Here is a 22288-nt window from a genome sequence, read left to right on the forward strand (position 1 = left end):
AGTAAGTTAGAATCTGACCCTCAACTCAAGTCAACACATGGCCTCAAAAGAAACTCAACACTCAATAGTCTGCATTTTCATGTGTGCCACAACTACTTTCTAGATGAGATGCATGACCTCCTGGAAGGAGTTGTGCAACTTGAAATGAAACTACTGTTTGAGTATCTTTCAGAAAAAATGTGTTACATGGAGTGAATTGCTCTCCAGAATATATTCATATGATTATGGATATTTGGAGAGAAAAAATCGTCCTACAAAGGTTAATCTAGAGCACAGTGGAAATAGCATAGGCCTCGATTCTATCCAGGCACTCTGTCTTGTCAAAAACATTCCATTGCTGTTTGGTGATATTGTACCCTTAGGTGATAAAAATTTACATTTGCTCCTGCTCTTACTTCAAATTCTAAACCTGGTGTTTTCCCCTTGTATTTCTAAAGGCATGACTGTCCTCCTGAAGTATTTGACAATTGAGCACCATGAATTATTTAAAGAGTTGTATCCACAAAAAGACTTGCTGCCCAAACACCATTTTATGGTGCATTATCCAGACTGTATTCGCAAAGTTGGGCCGTTAGTGCACATGTGGAGCATGAGGTTCGAGGCTAAGCATAAAGTTTTTAAGAATACAATAAAACATTTCAAAAACATCACCAAATCTCTGGCAAAAGGTCATCAGATGTCAATAGGCTATCTTTGGGAAACTACACCATTGAGTCAAGTTGAGTGTGGACCAATGAAAACATTTAGTTGGAATGTTGACAATGGTGAAAAGTTGTCAGGAATGCTACATAATCCCATTCAGACAATCCATGAACTGGGTCAAAATAGATGGGACGGAATATAGACAAGACCTCATTGTATGCAATGAAATTGAGGATGAAATTCCTGTTTTCAGTCAGATTCGGAAAATACTTTTCATTGACGGCACTGTGTATTTTGTTGTCGACAAACTTTTCACAGAACATTTTTCAGAACATCATCATGCATTTAAAGTACAGAGATACTGTGAGTTGGGTGAACATTTAAAAGCCAACAGCTTGAAGTTCTACTCCACTTCCTGTTCAGCTACTGTTCGGACGCTCTTGCTTACTGCTCCGCGCTTTGCTCTATCGCTTTTATATTTTTTAATCGCTCTATTGCTTCTATATTTTTAAATTTTATCTCCTTTTATCACCTAATTTTAACTTCAACAAATCAGCACAGTGCTCAAACGCTTGATTACTACAAAAAAGCAGAATTATTTTCTCCGACCAGCCTCCCACTGAAAGCTTACATTCCGGGGAAGGGAAAACACAACTGCAAAAGGATAAGAGAAAATGCCTCTTCTGGAATCTACTTGCTGCACTAACTGCCAGAGACTTTCACAAAGGATTGCAGTTCTTGAAACAAAGTTACTTGTGGGACCACCAAACCAGACGGAACACACAACAGAGCTTCGTCATGGACGCCCTCAGCATACAGCCGGTGAGTCCCATGAATCTAGTGCTCCAATACAGGGCATACTGAGTGTCGAGAAACAAGCCGATCGACTTACAAATCGATGGCACAAACAGGGAGCGAGACCCAAAGGCACTCGAGACATCAGATTGTCACGAGCATCACATATTGCTGCAGTAGCATCCTCTACCCCAGATACGGCTCTGACAAGGATTGCAAACACTGGTCTACTACCACCGCCTATACATCTTGAGAACAGATTTGAAGTATTAATGAATGAGGAATCCCTGAATGTGATGAATGTGATCGAACACAGACTGAATCAGCCAGTTACCAACACTGCTAACTGGCGCTCAAGGTCGAGCAGACAGCGCCACTCAGCTCAGAGCGCAGCCGAGCACAGGACTCTGATAGTGGGTGACTCCATAATCAGAAACATTATTAGCAGGGATACAACTACGTGCTGCCTTCCACAAGCAACGACTTCTGATGTAAATAGGGAACTTCAGAACATTCTGATGAAACATAAGACTGCAAATCGACTCATCATTCATGTGGGGAAAAATGATATTCATAAAGAGCAGTCAGAACTCCTTAAGTAGGATTTCAATGAACTTTTTGAAACACTTAAAAGACTGAAAGTTCAGCCATTCATCAGTGGACCACTCCCAGCAAGAGGAACAAACAGGTTTTCACGGTTGCTTAGGCTCAACACATGGCTGCAAAAAACCTGCAATATAAAAGGAGTGAACTTCATTGACAACTTCAATCTTTTCTGGAGTCAGAGGCAACTGTTTCAACAGGATGGGCTCCACCCAAACAAACTTGGTTCAAGAGTGCTAAAGGACAACATCTACTTCTCTCTCAATCATCCTTCTGCAGTGTGTGCCAATCCACTCAACCTGAATGGCACACACACACCTGGACACAGTATGAATGACCACAGGACTTCACTTCGGCACCTGAATGGACATGCGGTTGACATATCACACAAGGACAACGATAACACCATGCAGCCACAACAACTTCTGCTCACGGACACAATCTCAGCAGAGCCCCGCCCACAGAGCTCTCCACAGACAGACCGGGACATATCAGAACTGCTCCAAGATTCAGCTCCCAAGGACACTTTTCTGGAAAACAGCGAGGGAAACCAGGACAGCATATTACAGCAACAGCCCCTCTCCCCAGACACGTTCTCCCTCTCTCCAGCATCTCCACTTCTGTGCTTCTCAGAGAAAATGGAAAAACTGGTGTTTGCTGGAACCAAACTATCGCACTCTTTTGCTGCAAGTCCCCAGATGTCAACCAAAAAGCGGCAGGCCCCACAACCACCAAAGCCTGCGGGCCCAGCTCGCCCTCCCCCTCCTCCTCCTCCTGTGAGAGCTCTTCGGCCTCTGCCACAGCGCCAGGGCTCACACCCTCCTCCAGCGGCTCGAGGTGAACCAAAAACAACTGATACCAGCTCTCAGTGATATGTGTCGGGTCCCCGCTATGAAAACAGTAACTTTCTTAAATGTTTACAAAACAAGCAGGAACCCAGTGTGCCTGAATCTTTCTCTATTGCCGTTCAATTACATGATAGAAAATCTAAGGCCTTCAAAAGCCGTACAGCAAACCCATCTAATCTGGTGCCTATCACACGCCAAACTAAGATTGCTGTGGGGACAAAAAGTAAGACTGTTAAGTTAGCACTTTTAAACATCCGCTCACTTAAAAATAAATCACTTCTAGTCAACGATTTAATAACCACATACAACCTGGACTTCATGTTTCTAAATGAAACTTGGTTAGAAGACAGCTGCAGTGGAACAGTCCTCAATGAAACATCCCCTCCTAACTTTACTTTTATGAGTGTCTGCAGAGCGGGTAAGAGAGGCGGGGGCTTAGCTGCTCTTTTTAAAGATGTCTAGCAATGTAAGCAAATATCATTTGGGAATTACCCGTCTTTCGAATATCTGGGTATTGTGTTAAAAGGTGCTCCACGTATTTTACTTATCATTATTTACAGGCCTCCAAAATACTCTCCAGCCTTTGCTGAGGACTTTACAGAACTGCTATCAACAATTTCCTCACAGTTTGACTGTTTTGCCATTGCTGGAGATTTTATCATTCACATAGATAATGCAGAAAACAATATGGCAAAAGAAATCAAAACTGTTTTAAAAACGTTTGATCTGACTCAGCATGTACATGGTCCCACACACAATCATGGACACACTCTAGATTTACTTATCAGTAAGGGTTTAAACATCTCATCGATTGTTATTAAGGATGTAGCACTGTCTGATCATTTCTGTATTTTCTTTGATATATTGATCTCTCCTGCCATTGAAGCTAGATCTGTGTCTGTCAAGAAGAGATGCTTAAATGAGAACACTAGTGTGCTATTTATGAAGGCCATATCTTTAAAACCAAGCATATCTGCTGACTCTGTTGATTTTCTCCTTGATTCTTTTAACTCAAAAGTTAAAAGTGCAATTGATGATATTGCTCCTGTGAAAGTCAGGAAGAGTGGTAGACAAAAAGCACCTTGGAGAAACTCAACAGCTGTGCAAAATATGAAAAGACAATGCAGAAGAGCAGAGCGCATGTGGCGGAAGACAAAACTTGTAGTCCATTATAACATCTACAAAGACAGCATCCATGCTTTTAATATTGAACTAGGCAAAGCTAGACAGACCTTCTTCTCGAATATTATAAACAGAAACTTAAATAACACACGCACACTTTTTGCTACTATAGAGAGACTGACAAACCCCCCAAGCCAGATTCCCAGTGAAATGCTCTCAGACGGCAAGTGCAGTGAGTTTGCTTCTTTCTTCTCTGAGAAAATCAATAATATCAGAAAGGTGATCAGCACATCATTGAGTTGCGCTGGGGTCAGACAGATCAGACCACAACCTGAGAAAGTAGTTACTTTGTCTGTTTTCGAAGAAATTGAAGGCACAATTTTGGAAGATACCGTACAGCACCTTAAAACATCAACCTGCGCCCTTGACGCACTTCCCACATCTTTTTTCAAAAGTGTGTTAAACAGCTTAGAAGCAGATCTCCTAGAAGTGGTAAATGCCTCACTTCTCTCTGGGAGTTTTCCAAACTCCCTGAAAACTGCAGTTGTCAAGCCCCTCCTGAAAAAGAGCAATCTGGATAAGACCATCTTGAGCAATTATAGACCGATCTCAAATCTTCCTTTCATAGGCAAGATCATTGAAAAAGTTGTCTTCAATCAGCTGAACAAATTCTTAATCTCGAATAGATACTTCGAGAATTTTCAATCTGGTTTCCGATCGCATCACAGCACAGAGACAGCTCTCATAAAGATAATAAACGATATTCGCTTAAATACTGATTCAGGCAAATTATCAGTGCTGGTACTACTCGACCTCAGTGCTGCATTTGACACGGTTGATCACGACATACTTCTTGACAGGCTGGAAAACTGGGTGGGGCTTTCTGGGATAGTCCTAAAATGGTTCAGGTCATACTTAGAAGGGAGAGGTTATTATGTGAGTATAGGAGACCATAAGTCTGAGTGGACATCCATGACTTGCGGAGTCCCTCAAGGCTCAATTCTTGCACCACTCCTGTTCAACCTGTATATGCTCCCAATGAGCCAAATAATGAGAAAGAACAAAATTGCTTACCACAGCTATGCAGACGACACACAGCTCTACTTAGCCCTATCGCCTAACGACTACAGCCCCATTGACTCCCTGTGCCAATGCATTGATGAAGTCAACAGTTGGATGTGCCAAAACTTTCTTCAGTTAAACAAAGACAAAACTGAAGTTATTGCATTTGGAAACAAAGATGAAGTTCTCAAGGTGAATGCATACCTTGACGCTAGGGGTCTAACAACTAAAAATCAAGTCAGGAATCTTGGTGTGTCTCTAGAGTCAGACCTTAGTTTCAGTAGTCATATCAAAGCAATAACTAAATCAGCATACTATCATCTGAAAAATATTGCAAGAATTAGATGCTTTGTTTCCAATCAAGACTTAGAGAAACTTGTGCATGCTTTCATCACCAGCAGGGTGGATTATTTTAATGGACTCCTCACTGGCCTTCCTAAAAAGACCATAAGACAGTTGCAGCTCATACAGAACGCTGCTGCCAGGATTCTGAGCAGAACCAGAAAATATGACCATATCACACCAGTCCTCAGGTCTTTACACTGGCTCCCAGTTACATTTAGGATCGATTTTAAAGTATTATTACTGGTATATAAATCATTCAATGGGCTAGGACCTCAATATATTGCAGATATCCTCACTGAATATAAACCTAACAGATCACTCAGATCATTAGGATCACATCAGCTAGAAATACCAAGGGTTCGCTCTAAGCATGGAGAGTCTGCTTTTAGCTATTATGCCAGCAGCAGCTGGAACCAGCTTCCAGAGGAGATCAGATGTGCTCCTACAGTAGTCACTTTCAAATCCAGACTCAAAACACATCTGTTTAGCTATGCATTTACTGAATGAGCACTGTGCCACTGTCCGTCCGACTGTTTTTACTGTACTGGTTTTGTCTTTGTTTGTTTTCTAATTTCTAATTTATTTATTTACTTATTTTTATAATCTCTGGAAGAGATTTTGAAGGAGAGCGGGAGAGTCTTCACTCCGATGAGGCGAGTGAAGGAGTAAGTTATACTGCTGTATAAGAAGTCGCTGAGAGCGTCGTTAAGGGTAACGGCAGCAGACAGCGCACACGAAGCGTGCTCTGTGGGGGCCCCGCTGGGCATTACTGGTGTAGCACCACCCCAGTAGAGTACGTCCCTGGGCTAGAGGTCCAGTGGCACCGTAAACCGGCTCAATCTCTTCCATCTCAGATAGGGGTGGACCAGTACTACTTTATTTGATTTTTTATTCTAAACTGTTTTAATTATTCTTATTTGTTTTGATTATTTTAATTTCTTCTATGTAAAGCACTTTGAATTGCCATTGTGTATGAAATGTGCTATATAAATAAACTTGCCTTGCCTTGCCTTACAGGCCTTTTGATCTGCAGTGTTTATATAGGTCAGATGATGGTGAATATATTATACCTTTTGTGTTGGTGTAATTGTTACACTAATGGTGTTAACAGTGAACACTTGCAGTGTTGTTTTTACACTAAGCAAGTGTAAAAAAGTAACACTATTTAAAGTGTAAGTTTAACTATTTAGTGTGGACCTGTATAAAGTGTTAATTTTCACACTGTGCGTGTTAATTTAACACTTTCAAATTTGCTGTTGGCACCCATCTGCGACCTGGAAGGTCACAAAGTGCCTTTCAGGGTCAGAGTGTCAGCCGCATAATCGATGGAGATATGCTTCAGTCTATATATGTGGAAATTTACAATGTTGATCTATTTCTTAGCCAATCAGAATAATTTAACCTGAAGCAAGACGTAGCTTAGACCGTAGTAGAGTATAATTGCTGTGATCTTTGTAACTGTAAATGGGGTGGCCTATACAAACTCCTTATGAGTCTTGAAGCTGACTTCTGCCTGATGAAACTGCAAACTATCCAGTAAAAAATTCTTCAATTTATTATAATTCTGACTCTTGTCTTAAATTGACTGCACTTTTAACTAGTCTTAATTATTCATATCTGGTCCTTGGGTCTTTAACTGTATATGCCCTATAGTGGCAAAGAAATTACGCAAGTCACCTTTAATTTCACAATAAAAAAAAAAAACTATACATATTGCAACTGGCATACCAGCTGGAGTTGCTAGATGAAAAACTAAACGAAAATGAGAAAGGTTGCCTTGCAACTAACTAAAATAATTTGAAGTTGAAGTAAAAGTGAAATAAAACTAAAAATGAAATAAAAAAATAGAAATAGTTCACAACATTTTTTAAATATAACTCATTGAATTTAACTAATTGAAAATGAAATCTGAAAATATAAAAATAAAAGCTAATTCAAAATATTACTAAAATTATATATATACACACACACACACACACACACACACACACACACTATTGTGTTGTACTTTGGTCAGCTTTTAGCTGTTTATCTCTTACAACTTCAAATACAAATCATTTAGAGATAAACTATCTTTATAACAAGCACAAGGTGTATATGATAGATTATGAGAGTACAAAGTGCAAAGAAGAATAAATGATTCAATAATTACTTATCTATTGAATTGCTTGATTGTTCAAGTCTATTAATAATAACTACAAAAATCAGTTCAAACTAAATAAGGTTTTTGTCAGGTGTGCGTATATATCAGTGTTTTAAAGTGAGGAGGCAAAGTCCTCACATTTTTTTATATACTGTATATCAAATGTAAATTTATGTCTGCTACACTTAGTTTTCCTAACTAAATAAAGATTACATAAAAAGAGGCCTAATTGAATCCAAATTCAATTATTTTATTTTTTGCAATAAATGTAATGTTCTATTTATTAAAACCAAGTATAAATTTCAACAAGTTAGTATTTTTACGCATTTTTACATTTATTCCAAGATAATAACTAAAGACAGCAATTTAAACAATATTATTTGTGAACTAATGTTCAGCTTTTCTTTTTAATAGTCAACTTATTTTCAGCAGTCATCAAGCTTGTACACACTGGTCAGACATGAATTTCCCCAAACTGATTGCTCACAAAAAAAACCCCACAGTCATTATGTTTTCAATTAATTTCAAGTAGGATCTTGACGTGACATAAAGTGTTGAAATGGCTGATTAGTTTACTTACTTTTTAATTAGTCTTCCCAATTCCCATTAATGCCATCATTGCCTTCATTCAAGCTGATGAGAATGCGCACGAAAACAAGAGGCTGGATTTATCGTACAAACCAATCATATCCAATCAAAACCGATCATATCCAATCAAAGCGCGATGGAGCCATTGCCTCCTCTCACGTGACTTTCCCCCATTCATTATTGGTGCTTGCCAAAGACAAGGCATCACTATTGTTCTCTTGCTTGCATACTTATTATTATTGTTTCGGACAAAAGCTACTCCTCCCGCAGCGTTTGTCATAGACCCATGAATGAGGTGTCAAATCGACCAGCTAATTGAGGAGAGGTGTGCTATTACTTTTCTAAGAGATTGGACTTACGATCTTCGCACAGGTGACGAAAAAGCGTTAACTGTCTAGCCATACCCTAGTAACCCAAACCCAAAGAGGGATATCTTCAAATCTAAACGTCATAGCGTTGGTTTATATCATTCATACTGACAAGCAGCATTTGGAGTATCATCATTGGCAGCTGCCAAGCCACTCCCTGGCAACCAAATATAGTACCCTAGCAACCGTTTAGCAAGACCTATATCTCTGCATCAGAACATCGTATAGAGTTGGGCGTTGGCTCTTTTTGACTCATGCTAATGAACAGCCCTTCCATAATGCTACACATGCTAGCAGAGAATAGCTACATGCTAATAATGACTAAGTAAGTGTTAAAACACTTTAGCTTATTCACCGTATCCCCCACCGTTAGATAAGTTCATACATACTCTTTTCATCTCTGTGCGTGCCATAACTCTGTCTGACGCACCCACCGCTAGCCTAGCTTCGCACAAAGACTGGAGGTAAATGGCTCCAGCTAGCATACTGCTCCCACTAAGTGACAAAATAACACCAACATTTTTCTATTTACATGTTGTGATTTGTATAGTCACAGCATGTACAAATAACAAGGTCACACGAGACAGTCATCTTCTACTGTATATTCTCAGAAGGCGAAGCACTGCTACTTGGGCGGAGTGATTAGCGCAACACTCTGAGCGAACTCTCTGCTCCTCACCACGGGGCTTCTCAGGTGCTGCAAGCAAATCACTCTGGAGAAGTAGCAGTGCTTCGCCTTCTGAGAATATAGTTCCCAGTATGTATACGGTTATCTAACTCTGGGGGATACGGTGAATAAGTCCCAAAAATTCGGCGTGTTCCTTTAATAACATACTAAGAAGCAGTGTTGGGGTAGTTACTCAAAAAAGGTAATTAGTTACTAGTTACTAGTTACTTCTGTAAATTGTAATGAGATTACTTTACTAGTTACTGCGTTTGAAAAGTAACTTCACTACTTATTACTTTACTTTCCCGTTTCTTAATTTATGGACAAATATCATAGCCCTATCATCACTTAGCCTGTCTACATAGTGTTTATTGTATAAATATATACAAAATGGCATGTAAAACCATATGAAAGAACAATATCCCTGTCTGCACAAGGAAATATATCTCACTGTAAAATCCACAAACAACAGGATAAAGGAGGCTATATGGTGCGGTCATTTTAAAATGGGGTCAACACACAAGTTTTAAAACACAGGCTTTGGGAAACATGAGAATAAACTCTTCTCCTGAGAACAAAACAAGCTTTTTATTCGACTCATGGCAATAAAAAAAAAAATGAAGTGGTCAATGAAAAATAATAAAATAAAGGTCACTTTTACATTTTTAATCTTAATTTAAAATGCATTTTTCTTGGCGATTCAATAGTCGGCAGGGGAAGCATTCCTCTACAATGAACCCTGCAACAAGCCTGTTCATTTTGTTTTGTGTTACCTGCTGTGCTCCAAGACTTGAGAAGAGTTTTTGTAACAGCGCGCGCGGCGCCGAATCCGAGGATGAACGACTTCAAGAAGCCGAATCTGCCCGAGCATGTAGTCTCACCGTGACCGCACCGGCACACAGTTTGCGTGTCTAAATCAGTTGCTTATGTTTACAAAATGAGCCTACAATAGCATAATAAGCATTTTTAATAGAAATATCCATGTTTTATAAAATGTCCACGAAACTAAATGAAATGTTTAGTGAAATTAGAAACTATTTAAGAGATCGTTGATTTAGTTCTATAGTCTACATACATGTTTTTATATCCACATTTTGTTCTAATGTCACAAGTAATAATCTCAGGGTTTACTGGATTTTACGTACACGATTCTTTTTGTAGTGTTATTGGTGGTGATGTAGCCTACTAAAATAAACATCGTCACGTGTGGACCTTTCTTCTTCTCACCGTTGATTCCTGATGGTTAAGAGGACAATTACTCGAGTCGCCCCGTCGTTTCACAGAATAGTACAATGGCGAGCGCGTCGAGTATAAACGCCTCGTCCGTTTGGGGAGGTGCGCGTGCAGTCAGCGGAGACTCGCGCTGCAGAGACCCCCTGTCTCCGTCTCCGTCTCCATTTCCCTCTCTCCTTCGCACCGGCAGCTATGTCACTCAAATTGATCTCTATGGCAACGGTGCGCACGCACCACTAGACAGAACTTTACACACAAGCAAACACGGCTTGGGTAACGCAGGAAAGCGCGTTCCTATAGTATAGTAAAGTAGTGTAGTTACCGATATTTTTAGTGTAATGCGTTACTTTACTTCGTTACCCAAAAAAGTAATATCGTTACTGTAATCCGTTACTTTGTAACTCGTTACCCCCAACACTGCTAAGAAGTCTATAAAAACTCCATGGTAAACCATCTGTGACAACTACAAACCGCCTAGCATCACCCTAGCAACCACTCAGAACACCCTAGCAACGAGTGCCGAGTTTTGCCACTGCAAGCACCACTCACATTTTCTTCAGAAATGTACATTCTAGTTCCCAATATACCCCACTTAACCCACCGCATGGAGTGTCTGTTTTTAGTCAATGGGAACATAGGAGGCACGAGTGACACGGACTCCCGCTGTAAAATCACCTGCGGGTGTCGCTGTTGGACACAGTTACTTTAGAAAAACGAGTGACTTTTTAATGTCACAAATTGTCATTTTTTACATTATTTGTAATAATGATTATTTTTTCATCCAGTTTTTTTGAGGAGACACTGCCTCCCTTGCATGTGTATTATATTATAAATGTATATTATAGATACAGTATATAAAAATCGCTATATACTGTATATATATATTTTATATAATGCACCAACATAAACTCAGGAATACGTAGGAGAAACAATGTTACACAACCACTACATAAAGACGAGAACAGACAAAGAATTGAACAAAATAGGGAGAATAAATACACAGACTAAATAAGGGAGCTAAACAAGCACACTAACAAGGATACAGGCAGGCACAGAAGACAGACTGTACAAGTGACATTACACCTCCTCCCTCCCTACGCCCTAAACAAAGTCCAACTGAGGAGGGAGGGTTCTCTTATGGAGGGTGTGGTGTTGGAGAGCGGTGAAACCAAACAGGGGTAGACAGAACTGTCCATGGGGGAGTGGAGGGTGGGAGGAGAAAGGAGGGAACCAGGAGCAGGAGTAAGGATGCAGGAACCAAGAGTCCAACCAGGATGGGGACCCACGGTGGTGTGAAGGGAGGGAGGAGCCATGGTGGAGAACTCCTCGACAAAGCCATTGGGACCACGGATGGAGACAGAGCCAGTGGTAAGGGAACCCAGAGTGCAGATGGACCAGAACGACACCACAGGCTTTGGAGGCCGGAACAGAGCCAAAGCGAAGACCCTTAGGTGGAACCATTGTAGTACCGGAGGGCTGAGGCCGGAATGACTAAGGGACGAGGTGGAGCCGGAGGGAGGGCGGAGCTAGACGGAGGCGTAGTGGTTGGAAAGACAGAGCGTAGCGGACGCCTTGCAAGTCCATGCCGCAGGTGAGTGACTGAGGTGGAGCCGGAGGATCAAGGGAGCCCGGTGGAGACGTAAGGCCAATGGTCCCAGGCGGAGTGGAGGGAGGGAGGAGCTAATGCGGAGTTGTCAGGCCGACGGGCCGAGGTGGAGTGACGGGAACAACGACTGGAGGCGGAGCCGGGGGATCCATTCGCCTGGTTGGAGCTGGATAGCGGAAGGCCCTGGGTGTATCCACGTCACAGAGGGGAGGCAGAGGAGGAGCCGAGGGGCTGATGACAGACAGCGGAGATGAGACTGATAGACTGGCTGATTTTGAAAGAGGAGGCAGGAGAGGGAGGGTGGGTGGGAACTAGACTTTAAGCTGGACAGAACCAGCGGGGACGCAGGAGATTCCGAGCTGGGCAGAACCAGCGGGACGGGAGATGCAGGTAAACATCCTTTTTCAAATCATTAAATAGTTCAGAGGCCAGCGGCAGCTCATCCTCAATGGCAGGAGTGTGGGCTGAGCTCTTTTCCATTCCCTCAAACAAAAAAAATCCCACAATGACGCATGGTGTTGCCGGCTCACACACTTGGTTCGACGTTAGTTGTGGTTTAGGCACAGGGGCAATGTGTGGCTAAGTACTTATAGTAGTCTCTGGCTTGTTCATCGAGGCAGGCTCAATTCCTCTATCTGCAGATGGCTCTGCCGTTGTATCCATGTAGTCTCTGGGCTCAGAGGAGTTGGGCTGGTGATGTTGTCCTCAGCGCGGCCGATGGATAATGCCGCTCTGTTGTTCACCCACTCCACAAACGTGGCGAAATTCCCCCAAGGACCAACACTGTGTAGGCGTGCTTTGTCTATGTGTTCAGACTCGTTAGATAGAATTCGCTCAATGATCAGTCTTGAAAGTTCGTTAAGCACGCCAGGTGTGGGCCTCGAATGACTGCTGCTCCTGGTCTAAAACAAAGCAGCTGTACAGCTGGTAAATCCATGTCTGTTTTTCTGTCAGGCGTGGTTGTATATATAAATCACACGATATAGGAGATTAGAAACAAATGAGTCTTTAATAGCAGGAGAAACAACATTACACAACCACTACATAAAGACAAGAACGGACAAATAACTGAACAAAACAGGCAAAATAAAAAAACGCAGACTAAATGAGGGAGCTAAACAGACACAGCTAAACAGAATGATTAACTGATGGGAAACTGAGGCAAATAACAAGGACACAAGCAGGTGCAGAACAGAAAACAGAACATACAGGTGACAGTTGTAAATATAGCTGAGACTTTGAACCAATTCAATTGTGAAATCGAATGTGTAAAATCACATACACATGCGCAAGGTTAAATTTGAAGTGAATTATTAGTTTTGCTGTAAAAACATGTATATCAGTTCATATGATATATTGCAGGATTATTTTAACTGTAATTGATACTGATAGACCATTTGAAAGTTTGAATAACTCGTGATACTGCTGTCAATGTGTTTTTTTTGTCTATTTCCTGTCCCTCTCCCTGTACCAAAGGGTACACACATGAGTAATGGGGAGGGGCAAAGACTTCATATAAATAGACATCGCTGACAAACACTGCAGTACAATCTAGACACGCTCAATGGCAACAATTCAAAAAACCTAAATAGCAAACTTGGGGAGAAGAGCCCTTTGCAAAAAAAGAGCAAAAGGAAATGAAACAGGAAGTCAACATAATGGAAGACGGTTTTCAAGGCCATAAGGCACCTACTGTGGTATCCATGTTGAAGATCAAGAATGAATGCATTCGAGTGGTCCTGGCAGAGACCCTCTGCACATTTATCATGATGGTGAGATGCTGTTTCTTTTGTGAGAGTTCATTATGCTGTTTAATAGTGGCTCATTTGCATGTTCATTGTATACATACTGGAATAATTGTCATTGTTATGCTTTGGATCACATAGCCACAGTTGCAGTTGAGTGGCCAGTAACCTGTGGTCAGTGCATTGGTGATTGGCGTCAGACCATGTGCTACATTATATTCTATTCTTAGAAAGACTGGCTGGACATACTACTTTCCATGATCAGGTGGAATCAATGTGACGATGTCAATTGCAAAAACTTGGCCAACAGCAATGCTAACTGACCAGTCATTTGCGAAAAATATGTTATAAATTGAGTAGCTGTAATCAGTCCAGTTTTATTTTAGTATTATTCATAGACTATTATAGTTTTATTAAAATTTTGAATAAGCTTTTGTTTTTATATTTTCATTTTCATTTTACTTTAATTTTGAGTTATTTTGCGCTACACTCACTTTTGATCTTAAAAATGTATTAGTAAGTGCTGAGATTAGCAATAAATAAGATTATTAAATGCTGTAGAAGTATTGTTCTTTGTACATGTTAACTAATAACTTATGTTAACAAATAAAACCTTGTGTTACCTTTTATTTTGGTTTTAGTTTTAGTTCAGTTTTAGTTTAGTAATTTTTTACGTCATCGTAATGGTACGAAGTTTGGTAAAGTTTTTGCCACTTGCACACACGCGCGCACACACACACACACACACACCCATGGGGACTTTCCATAGACATAATGATTTTTATACTGTACAGACTGTATATTCTATTCCCTTACACTAACCCTATCCCTAAACCTACCCATCACAGGAAACATTCTGCATTTTTACATTTTCAAACAACATCACTTAGTATGATTTATAAGCTGATTTCCTCATGGGGACCAAAAAATGTCCCCACACGAACAAGGATTTCGGATATTGCCATCCTTGTGGGGACATTTTGTCCCCATAACGTAGGGTTTACCAGGCCACACACACACACACACACACACACACACACACACATTATGGACATGATTCGAAAAGCTTAAACGGTCCTGAAAAAAATATTCACACTTGTATTGTCCGTGGTAAAAATGATAGGATTGGAAAAAAATGGGAAATTAATTTCATCTAGTGGAAACGTTTGGTACTGCACCCAAACATAATCTTACTGAAAGCTCTTTTTTTTTTTTTGAGATATCAAGCTCAAATTTGGAACACAACTTTTAGATTTAGTTTAGATTTATGGCTTTGATTTTCTTACAGTTTTAGAGTAAAACATGTTTTGGAAAATACATATTTCATATAAATTTTAATTTTTAAATAGTATTTTTTGTGCATTTTTCATAATAATAAACTTAAACTTCTATAACTTAAAAAAATTATAATTAAACTCCACCTTTTAAACTTTAAGCAATATTCTGCCAAGTGTCATCTTTAAAAAGAGACCAAACTTAAGTCTGTGCTCAAGATTTCAAGATTTTTAAGTGAATTGCTATGGTTAACAGACAATAAATGGATCATAACTATTCCATAAATTGAATTTAGTACCACAAAATCCCCTAAAAATACTAAATATTAAATAAAAAACATTATCAAACTAAAATACAGTGCATTCATTTCATTGAAGAAAAAAAAAAAAAAACATGCTGTCATCACCACCACGTGTGCAGCACAAGGGGGTTAATAGTTTTACTTGCAGTTTTAGTTAACAATAATAACTATTTCTGTCTAATCATTGTCTCTTTAGTTAAAACTAAAATTTTATGTTCATTCATAAATTGTTATTTTTTTAAATCTGAGAAGTAGCCATGAAATAAGCCTTAAATCAGGGTTTATTTTCCTGTCTAGCTGTACATCATCCATGATAAGCATATTTAGTTTCTCTGACAGACTATTTTTGAATTCCAGGTGTTCGGCCTTGGCTGTGTTGCACAAGTGGTCACAGGAAATGGTTTTTTCGGAGATTACCTCAGCATAAATATAGGCTTTGGACTGAGTGTGGCTATGGGTGTGCACATTGGTGGAAAAGTGTCAGGTGAGACCCTCTTGACCCCAAGGTCAGAGCTCTCCTAATTCACTGTTTTCCATATTAATGACTATTAATACTGCAATATGTTTTACTCCATCGCATAGGAGCTCACATGAATGCAGCTGTTTCGTTCACAATGTGCGTGTTCGGCCGTTTGCGCTGGAAGATGCTGCCACTGTATGTTTTCGCCCAGTTTCTGGGTTCCTTCCTCGCTGCCGGGACCATTTTTTCACTTTATTACGGTGAGGAGGAGTTATTTTTGTTCTTAGTGTTGGAGTAGGTCATATAAATTGCCACAAGGTTTCTTCGCTCACATCTGTACTGTGCTTTATAGATGCTATACATCATTACTGTGGGGGCAATTTCACTGTGTCTGGTCCCAAAGCAACAGCTGGGATCTTTGCCACATATCCAGCACCTTACATCTCGATCTACACTGGATTCTTCGACCAGGTATTTTTAAAAATGAATCCTGTGCAAAAATATTGCTCAACTGTACCCATTAAGCACTTTTAGAGGAAGATATTTTTAAATTCTCCGGATTAGGTTGTGGGCACCGCCATGCTGTTGCTGTGTCTGATGGCTCTGGCAGACCAGAGAAACCAGCCGGTTGTGTCTGGAGGTGAGCCTGTGGGAGTGGGGCTCGTGGTGCTGCTCATTGGTGTGTCTCTGGGGAGCAACAGCGGCTATGCCATCAATCCCACACGAGATCTAGGGCCAAGAGTCTTCACACTGATGGCAGGTTGGGGCATGGAGGTTTTCAGGTGAATAAATATAAAATCAAGCTATAAAACACTCTTTGATATTTGTTTGGATCAGGGTTAATGATTTGTAACCCCTCCTGCATTTTCAGCCACAATAACCCTGAATTCTTGATATGCATCACTTGAAACCATCCATTATGTTTTGGATTTTGATCAAGTAAGTCACGGTTATCTACAGAGCCCCTAAGGGACATGATGAAAAAAATATGAGATGGGAGGAAAAAAATGTGCACGCAAAGAACTCAAAAGGTTTCTCGGGGAAACGCAAACATTTTGCAAGCGAACACAAAGTTTCTCAAGAGAATGCAAAAGCATTGACATTTAATTTTTTCCTCCCATCTCATATATTTTTTTTCCGTCCCCATGTCCCTTTAGGGAAGCGTTCCTCAAATCAGATCCTGGAGGGCCACTGCTCTGCAGAGTTTAGTTCTAACCCCAGCTAAACTCTACAGGACAGTGGGTTTGAGGAACCCTGCTTTATGGGCCCTATAAGATCTATAACAGGAAAATATTTTGGTAACACTTTACAATAAGGTCTCATTTGTTAATGCATTAACTAACATGAACTAACAATGAGCAGTACAGTTGTTGCAGTATTTATTAATCTTTGTTAATGTTAGTTTAGTTAATAAAAATAGTCGTTCATGTTAGTTCGCAGTGCATCAACTAATGTTAACAAATACAACTTTTGATTTGAATAATGCATTAGTAAATGTTGAAATAAATACTAAAGTAGTTAACTAATGTTAACTAATAAAAGTTGTATTCCTAAAAATAAAAATGTATTATGTTTACATGATTGTTTATTAAAATAATACTGAAGTATTACAATTATGTAGACATAATACATATTACATTATTATTTAATCATACATTGATTAAAGAAACGTTGACAATAGGAAAAAAATCACAATAGAAAAAAAAATCAAAATTATAAGATCAGATATTATGTAACAAGAAAAAAAAAACATTTAAAGTAGTATGCCTAAATATGGTGTATGATCACTGTAAAACTATGTAAAATTAAGTTTTAAGAACTTGATTTAATAATAAATAATATATTTTTAATTATTAAAACATTTAATTACATGAAAATATAAAATAATATATTATTTTACATGTATATTTATTGAAAAGAATAATTAATAAAGCATTTTTTTTTAAACATTATTCATTATTTAATTTGAAAGTGTAAATAACAGTAACAGTACATCATAATTTGATAACATTTAATTAAAGTGTTGCCTCAATGTATTTCCAGGGCAGGCAATGGATGGTGGTGGGTACCTTTGGTGGCCCCCTTTATTGGTGGAGTGACCGGGGCTTTAATCTACAAAGCATTTGTAGAGCTACACCACCCTGATCTTAAAAGCACTAACACACAGTCTACTGAAGATCCTGAATGTGTTCCTCTGGAAAAGTGCAAGAATGGCAGTACAGAGATATCTGTGTGAGACCTGCTCAAGTTAAGGACCAAGAATGTTACAGAGACCAAAGAAAGAAAGTGCCATTTCTACCGAAGGCAGCTGGGATGTTTACAGGAATAATATGAAACATGGATAACGGTCGAAAAGCCTATGGGGTTCATTTTTTCAGGCAAACTTTCTCAGTCCAGTGTGCACTACAGTACTACCTTTTGAGTAATAGAGGAATAAGCTTATGAAGAATCTCAGGACTCAGGATTGTCCATGTTTGATCTTTAATAAATACACGCACACACACACAGACTAATGGGCACCAATAGATGAAATTAAGCTGGTAAAGTCAGGATAAATGCCCAGCATTAGCCAAAAGAACAGTCAACACGCCTGTATGTCAGTTGGGACGACGGGGTCACCGTTTAGTCACGCTGTGTCTCCACGAGACCCCCTGTCCTTTGGCTGTACTGCCGCCGCTCGCTGGGACCTGCGCTGGCTGCTTCTTCTTGGGAGTGGGTGGCTTGGCCTTGCCGCGGAACGCCTTGGCTGGGTCCAGCTTGTTCAATAAAGGTTCACTGGATGTGTCAAGATGGGGATCACCACAGAACGTCAGGGGTTGGTAGAGAGCGGCCCATTGCTGTATCAAGAAATCAATGGAGAAGTTGTTTTGGAGCAGTTGATTACATAATGAAAGTGTGTGAACATACACTATTGAAGGAGTGGATTCTGGAATCCACTGCTGCTTCAATCTATATCTAATGAGTGATTATAATCAAGGTATTAATCAATATTTTTCCTTCTAAATATAACATTTAATGAGTTCTCTAGGCTTATGAGATTTTCCTTAGTTATAGAAGTTACCAGTGTGATTACTGAAATGTTCTTTTCATGTATTCTTTAATGTCTGTATTAAATATCTGAGAGGTGACTGAAGGTCTGGCCGATGCCAGGAATGCAGTAACACTGGTTGCTCATTTAGCCTGGCTTCCAGAAATTAAATATGGACTTTGCTTATCTATATTAAAGCGTCCTCTCGCTGAGAGAAAGAACACATTATCTGGATGTTTTGGGAAGAGCCGACTGTTGATAGTTAGAGCCTGACCAAATCCAACCTTGAAGAAGCTGTGTGTCTGTGTGTGTAAGTATTCTTGGTTACAGGTTAAGGAACAAGTGGCATTATTGTAGATTGACTGACTTGTTTTCTTCAACATGCTGGTGCCTAGACACACAGCCTTGTGACCTCGGAGGGACACTCGTACGTAACTCAGGGTCCTGGTGGCAGCTGTACAGACTATGGAGATGTGCTACTGCCTATCAGTCCATGTGTGGACATTTTCTATGTTTATCTATTTCTTAGCCAATCAGAATCATTCAACCTGAAGCAAGGACGTAGCTTAGACCTTGGTGAAGGGTATAATTGCTGAGATTTTTGTTAATGTAGAGGAGTGGCCTACAAACTCCTTGTGAGTCTTAAGCTGACTTCTGCTGGATGAATCTTCAAACTATCTTCAGTAAAAATGTTATTTAATCTATTATAATTCTGACTCCTGTCTTAAATTGACTGGACTACTAACTCCTGGTCTTCATTAATCATCTGGTCAAATTTCCTTAACATTATCATTCAAAAGTTTGGGCACAGTAAGATTTTTTTCCCCCAAAGAAATGAATACTTTTATTCAGCAAGCACACATTAAAATTGATTAAAAGTGATTTATATTTAAAATAAATTATTTTCAGAGTTTCCACAAAAATATGAAACAAAATATTAGGCCGCACAACTGTTTTCAACATAGATAAAAAAATAAAATAAATCTTAAGCATCAAATCAGCATATTAGAAGGATCATGTGACACTGAAGACTGGAATGCTGTGATTGCCATCACATGAATAAATTACATTTTATGTAAACAGTTATTTTAATTTGTAATAATATTTCACAATAATACTGTTCTCCTGTATATTTGATCCAAAAATTCAGTATTAGTGAGCTGTGAGCATAAGATAATTCTTTCAAAAACAATAAAAAGTCTTACCAACCCCACACTTTTACTACAGATGGTAAAGTGTATTTAAAACAGGCCATTTAAAGTCATTGAAGTGATTGTTACTTTATACATGTTTGGATATATTAAATAAAATATACAGAATAAAATAAGGAAGCCAAGGCTATTAAGTATTTTAACAGAAAAAAATACACACATCTCATTTAATTCAATTTGTTCTGGCTGTAAAAAACAAAACAAATGTTGTATCCATATATATGGTATCCGCCACCAACTATATATGTGTAAAAACATACAGTATAAATATAAATGTTTAAAAAAACTTTTTGTAGACTTTAGTCAAATAAAAAAACAATAATTTATAATTAATAATAATTTAAATATTCTGATTTGATAGAACGAACTAGATAATGCTTACCTTAGCTTGTGGGCTGGGGCCATACGGAGTGAAATTACACTGCCACTCCGGAAGCCCCAGATGAGTGATCATAAGTCGGTAGTAGGCAGTGAAGGAGGGGGTGAGATAGTGCCAGAAAAGTGATCGGTCCAAGAACCACACCTCACACTGCTGGGCCATTACACCTACACGACCTAGAACGGGCCAGCAGACACAGGGCCAGATGGTAGATTAAAATGATATAAACCTTTTTTTGTATGCTAACTCTTCATATCCTTCTGGATTAAGTGTGGGATGCATAATCACCTGGAGTGCAGCTCTTGTAAACAAGGCAGACTTTGCCATTACCATTGCAGGGGTCCAGCTCAAATATGCGACTACGACAATCAAAGTGAGGTTGTTCAGGGCCATCAGATTCTAAAAAAAGAGACATGACATAGGGTATATAATTCATGCAAATTTGCATGCAATGAAATGAAGATAAATGCCTAAAGATGAAATAAAATTTCACCCTGTAAGTCATCATCGAAGTCAAGATCAGCTAAGGTAGGTGCATTGGGGAGGGAATATACATTGGACTGAATCAGGGGTCTTAGCTGAGCAACACTGTTTATCACCATGCATCCCACTGGAACCACTTCATCTGTAAGACAGAAAGCATATATAGTTTTTTAGAATAAAAGCGTAACCAATAATATGGAATCAAAAAATGATGTGCATGTATAATGATGTGGTCGCAGAAGTAAAACACTGATCAGATCTGAAAAAGCAGTATACTAGGGCTAAATTTAAAGTATCATTATGGTTTATCTACACTATAAGATTTCATTCGATCAGTGCATGTTTCAGGGTGCTTACTTTCCAGCTTGGAGTTCCAGGCAAGCATGAAGCCATCTGTTGTGAGATAGAAATCTCTGAGATCTTCCGGCAAAGCACAGTTGTTTTTCTGGAGAACACACAGGAAAAACACACCTGATATAAATATACCCACATCAAAGACCTGCTTTGAGAATATTCTCTGTTATATTGAAATAACTCGATACCTGCTCCCAGGAGAGAAGGCATCTCTTTTCTGCAGGGGCTTTCTCTGCAAATCGTACATCCAGCACACCAGGGAGGTTCTCTGTCAAGCAGAAAATATGCAAAAGAATCACGCATATCATGTATGTAATAACTGACTTGGTTTGCATTAGTGCTAAGACAGCCACACACACTTGTTTTTATATCTTTACATAGACGTACATCTTTTTATACTGTACAAACGGTATATTCTCTCCCCCATACACTTACCCTACCTATAAACCTAAACCTATACATCACAGAAAACTCAACAAAAAAAAAAACCCATCACTTGGTATGATTTTTAAGCTGTTTTCCTCATGGGGCCCGGCCAAATGGCCCCTCAATGTAAACATTTTCATCTTTCACTATCTTTGTGGAGACATTTGGTCCTCTGTGTTGGTTAAACAAGAACATACACAGTCACAAAATATTAAATCACCCTAAGCTGCTTTGTTGGTCTTAGCTGGTTTAAGATGGTATCCCAGTCTAGCCAAGCTGGTCGCCAGGTGGCCTCCCAGCCTGATCCACTAACACGAACCCAAAACCAGACCAACCTGGGAGACCAACTAGCCATGATGTTTTCTTTAGCAGGGCATGCAGCTTATTGTAGGATGCAGTCTACAATTATTTTTTATTTAACATCGTCCACTCACCCAAAACCCGAGTAATACCGAGGGTGAGTCTATCTACAAACCCCTTGAATGTCTTCTCATCTTTTACCTCCTCCATTCCAAAATAACACAAAAAGCATCTATATAATTCTAGGACATTTATTGCTGCAGTCACACACCGACGGATGCTGAGGTTACCAAGCACGCAAAAC

General features: G+C 39.5%; 2 protein-coding genes across 2 annotated transcripts; one reads left to right on the plus strand and one right to left on the minus strand.

The window, feature by feature from the left end:
- The first annotated feature begins 13513 nt into the window (after positions 1-13513).
- aqp7 (aquaporin 7) lies at positions 13514-18150 on the plus strand. Its single transcript, XM_056258401.1, has 6 exons — positions 13514-13794; positions 15701-15827; positions 15926-16063; positions 16156-16274; positions 16368-16585; positions 17847-18150. The coding sequence occupies exons 1-6, from the start codon at positions 13660-13662 to the stop codon at positions 18037-18039; spliced, it is 930 nt and encodes a 309-aa protein (XP_056114376.1). The 5' UTR covers positions 13514-13659; the 3' UTR covers positions 18040-18150.
- Positions 18151-18267: 117 nt separating this feature from the next.
- tpgs2 (tubulin polyglutamylase complex subunit 2) lies at positions 18268-22234 on the minus strand. The gene is made up of 7 exons (XM_056258402.1): positions 22119-22234; positions 21447-21526; positions 21262-21349; positions 20915-21046; positions 20710-20820; positions 20425-20597; positions 18268-18640 (listed from the first exon to the last, which is right to left on the minus strand). Exons 1-7 carry the CDS (start codon positions 22192-22194, stop codon positions 18419-18421), a joined length of 882 nt encoding a protein of 293 aa, XP_056114377.1. The 5' UTR covers positions 22195-22234; the 3' UTR covers positions 18268-18418.
- Between the last annotated feature and the right edge of the window lie 54 nt (positions 22235-22288).

The sequence above is a fragment of the Rhinichthys klamathensis genome, unplaced genomic scaffold, assembly GCF_029890125.1.
Source record: "Rhinichthys klamathensis goyatoka isolate OS25496 unplaced genomic scaffold, OSU_Roscu_1.1 h1tg000150l_1, whole genome shotgun sequence".
Classification (NCBI taxonomy): Eukaryota; Metazoa; Chordata; class Actinopteri; order Cypriniformes; family Leuciscidae; genus Rhinichthys; species Rhinichthys klamathensis.

Excerpts from the sequence above, each read along its gene's own strand:
- aqp7 (XM_056258401.1), top strand. The coding sequence starts at position 13,660 with ATGAAACAGGAAGTCAACATAATGGAAGACGGTTTTCAAGGCCATAAG. Across the intron at positions 15,828-15,925 it reads CATTGGTGGAAAAGTGTCAG|GAGCTCACATGAATGCAGCT; the intron begins GTGAGACCCTCT and ends TCCATCGCATAG. Across the intron at positions 16,064-16,155 it reads CATTTTTTCACTTTATTACG|ATGCTATACATCATTACTGT; the intron begins GTGAGGAGGAGT and ends TGTGCTTTATAG.
- tpgs2 (XM_056258402.1), bottom strand. The coding sequence starts at position 22,194 with ATGGAGGAGGTAAAAGATGAGAAGACATTCAAGGGGTTTGTAGATAGA. Across the intron at positions 20,821-20,914 it reads CTTCGATGATGACTTACAGG|AATCTGATGGCCCTGAACAA; the intron begins GTGAAATTTTAT and ends CTCTTTTTTTAG. Across the intron at positions 20,598-20,709 it reads TTACAAGAGCTGCACTCCAG|GTCGTGTAGGTGTAATGGCC; the intron begins GTGATTATGCAT and ends GGCCCGTTCTAG.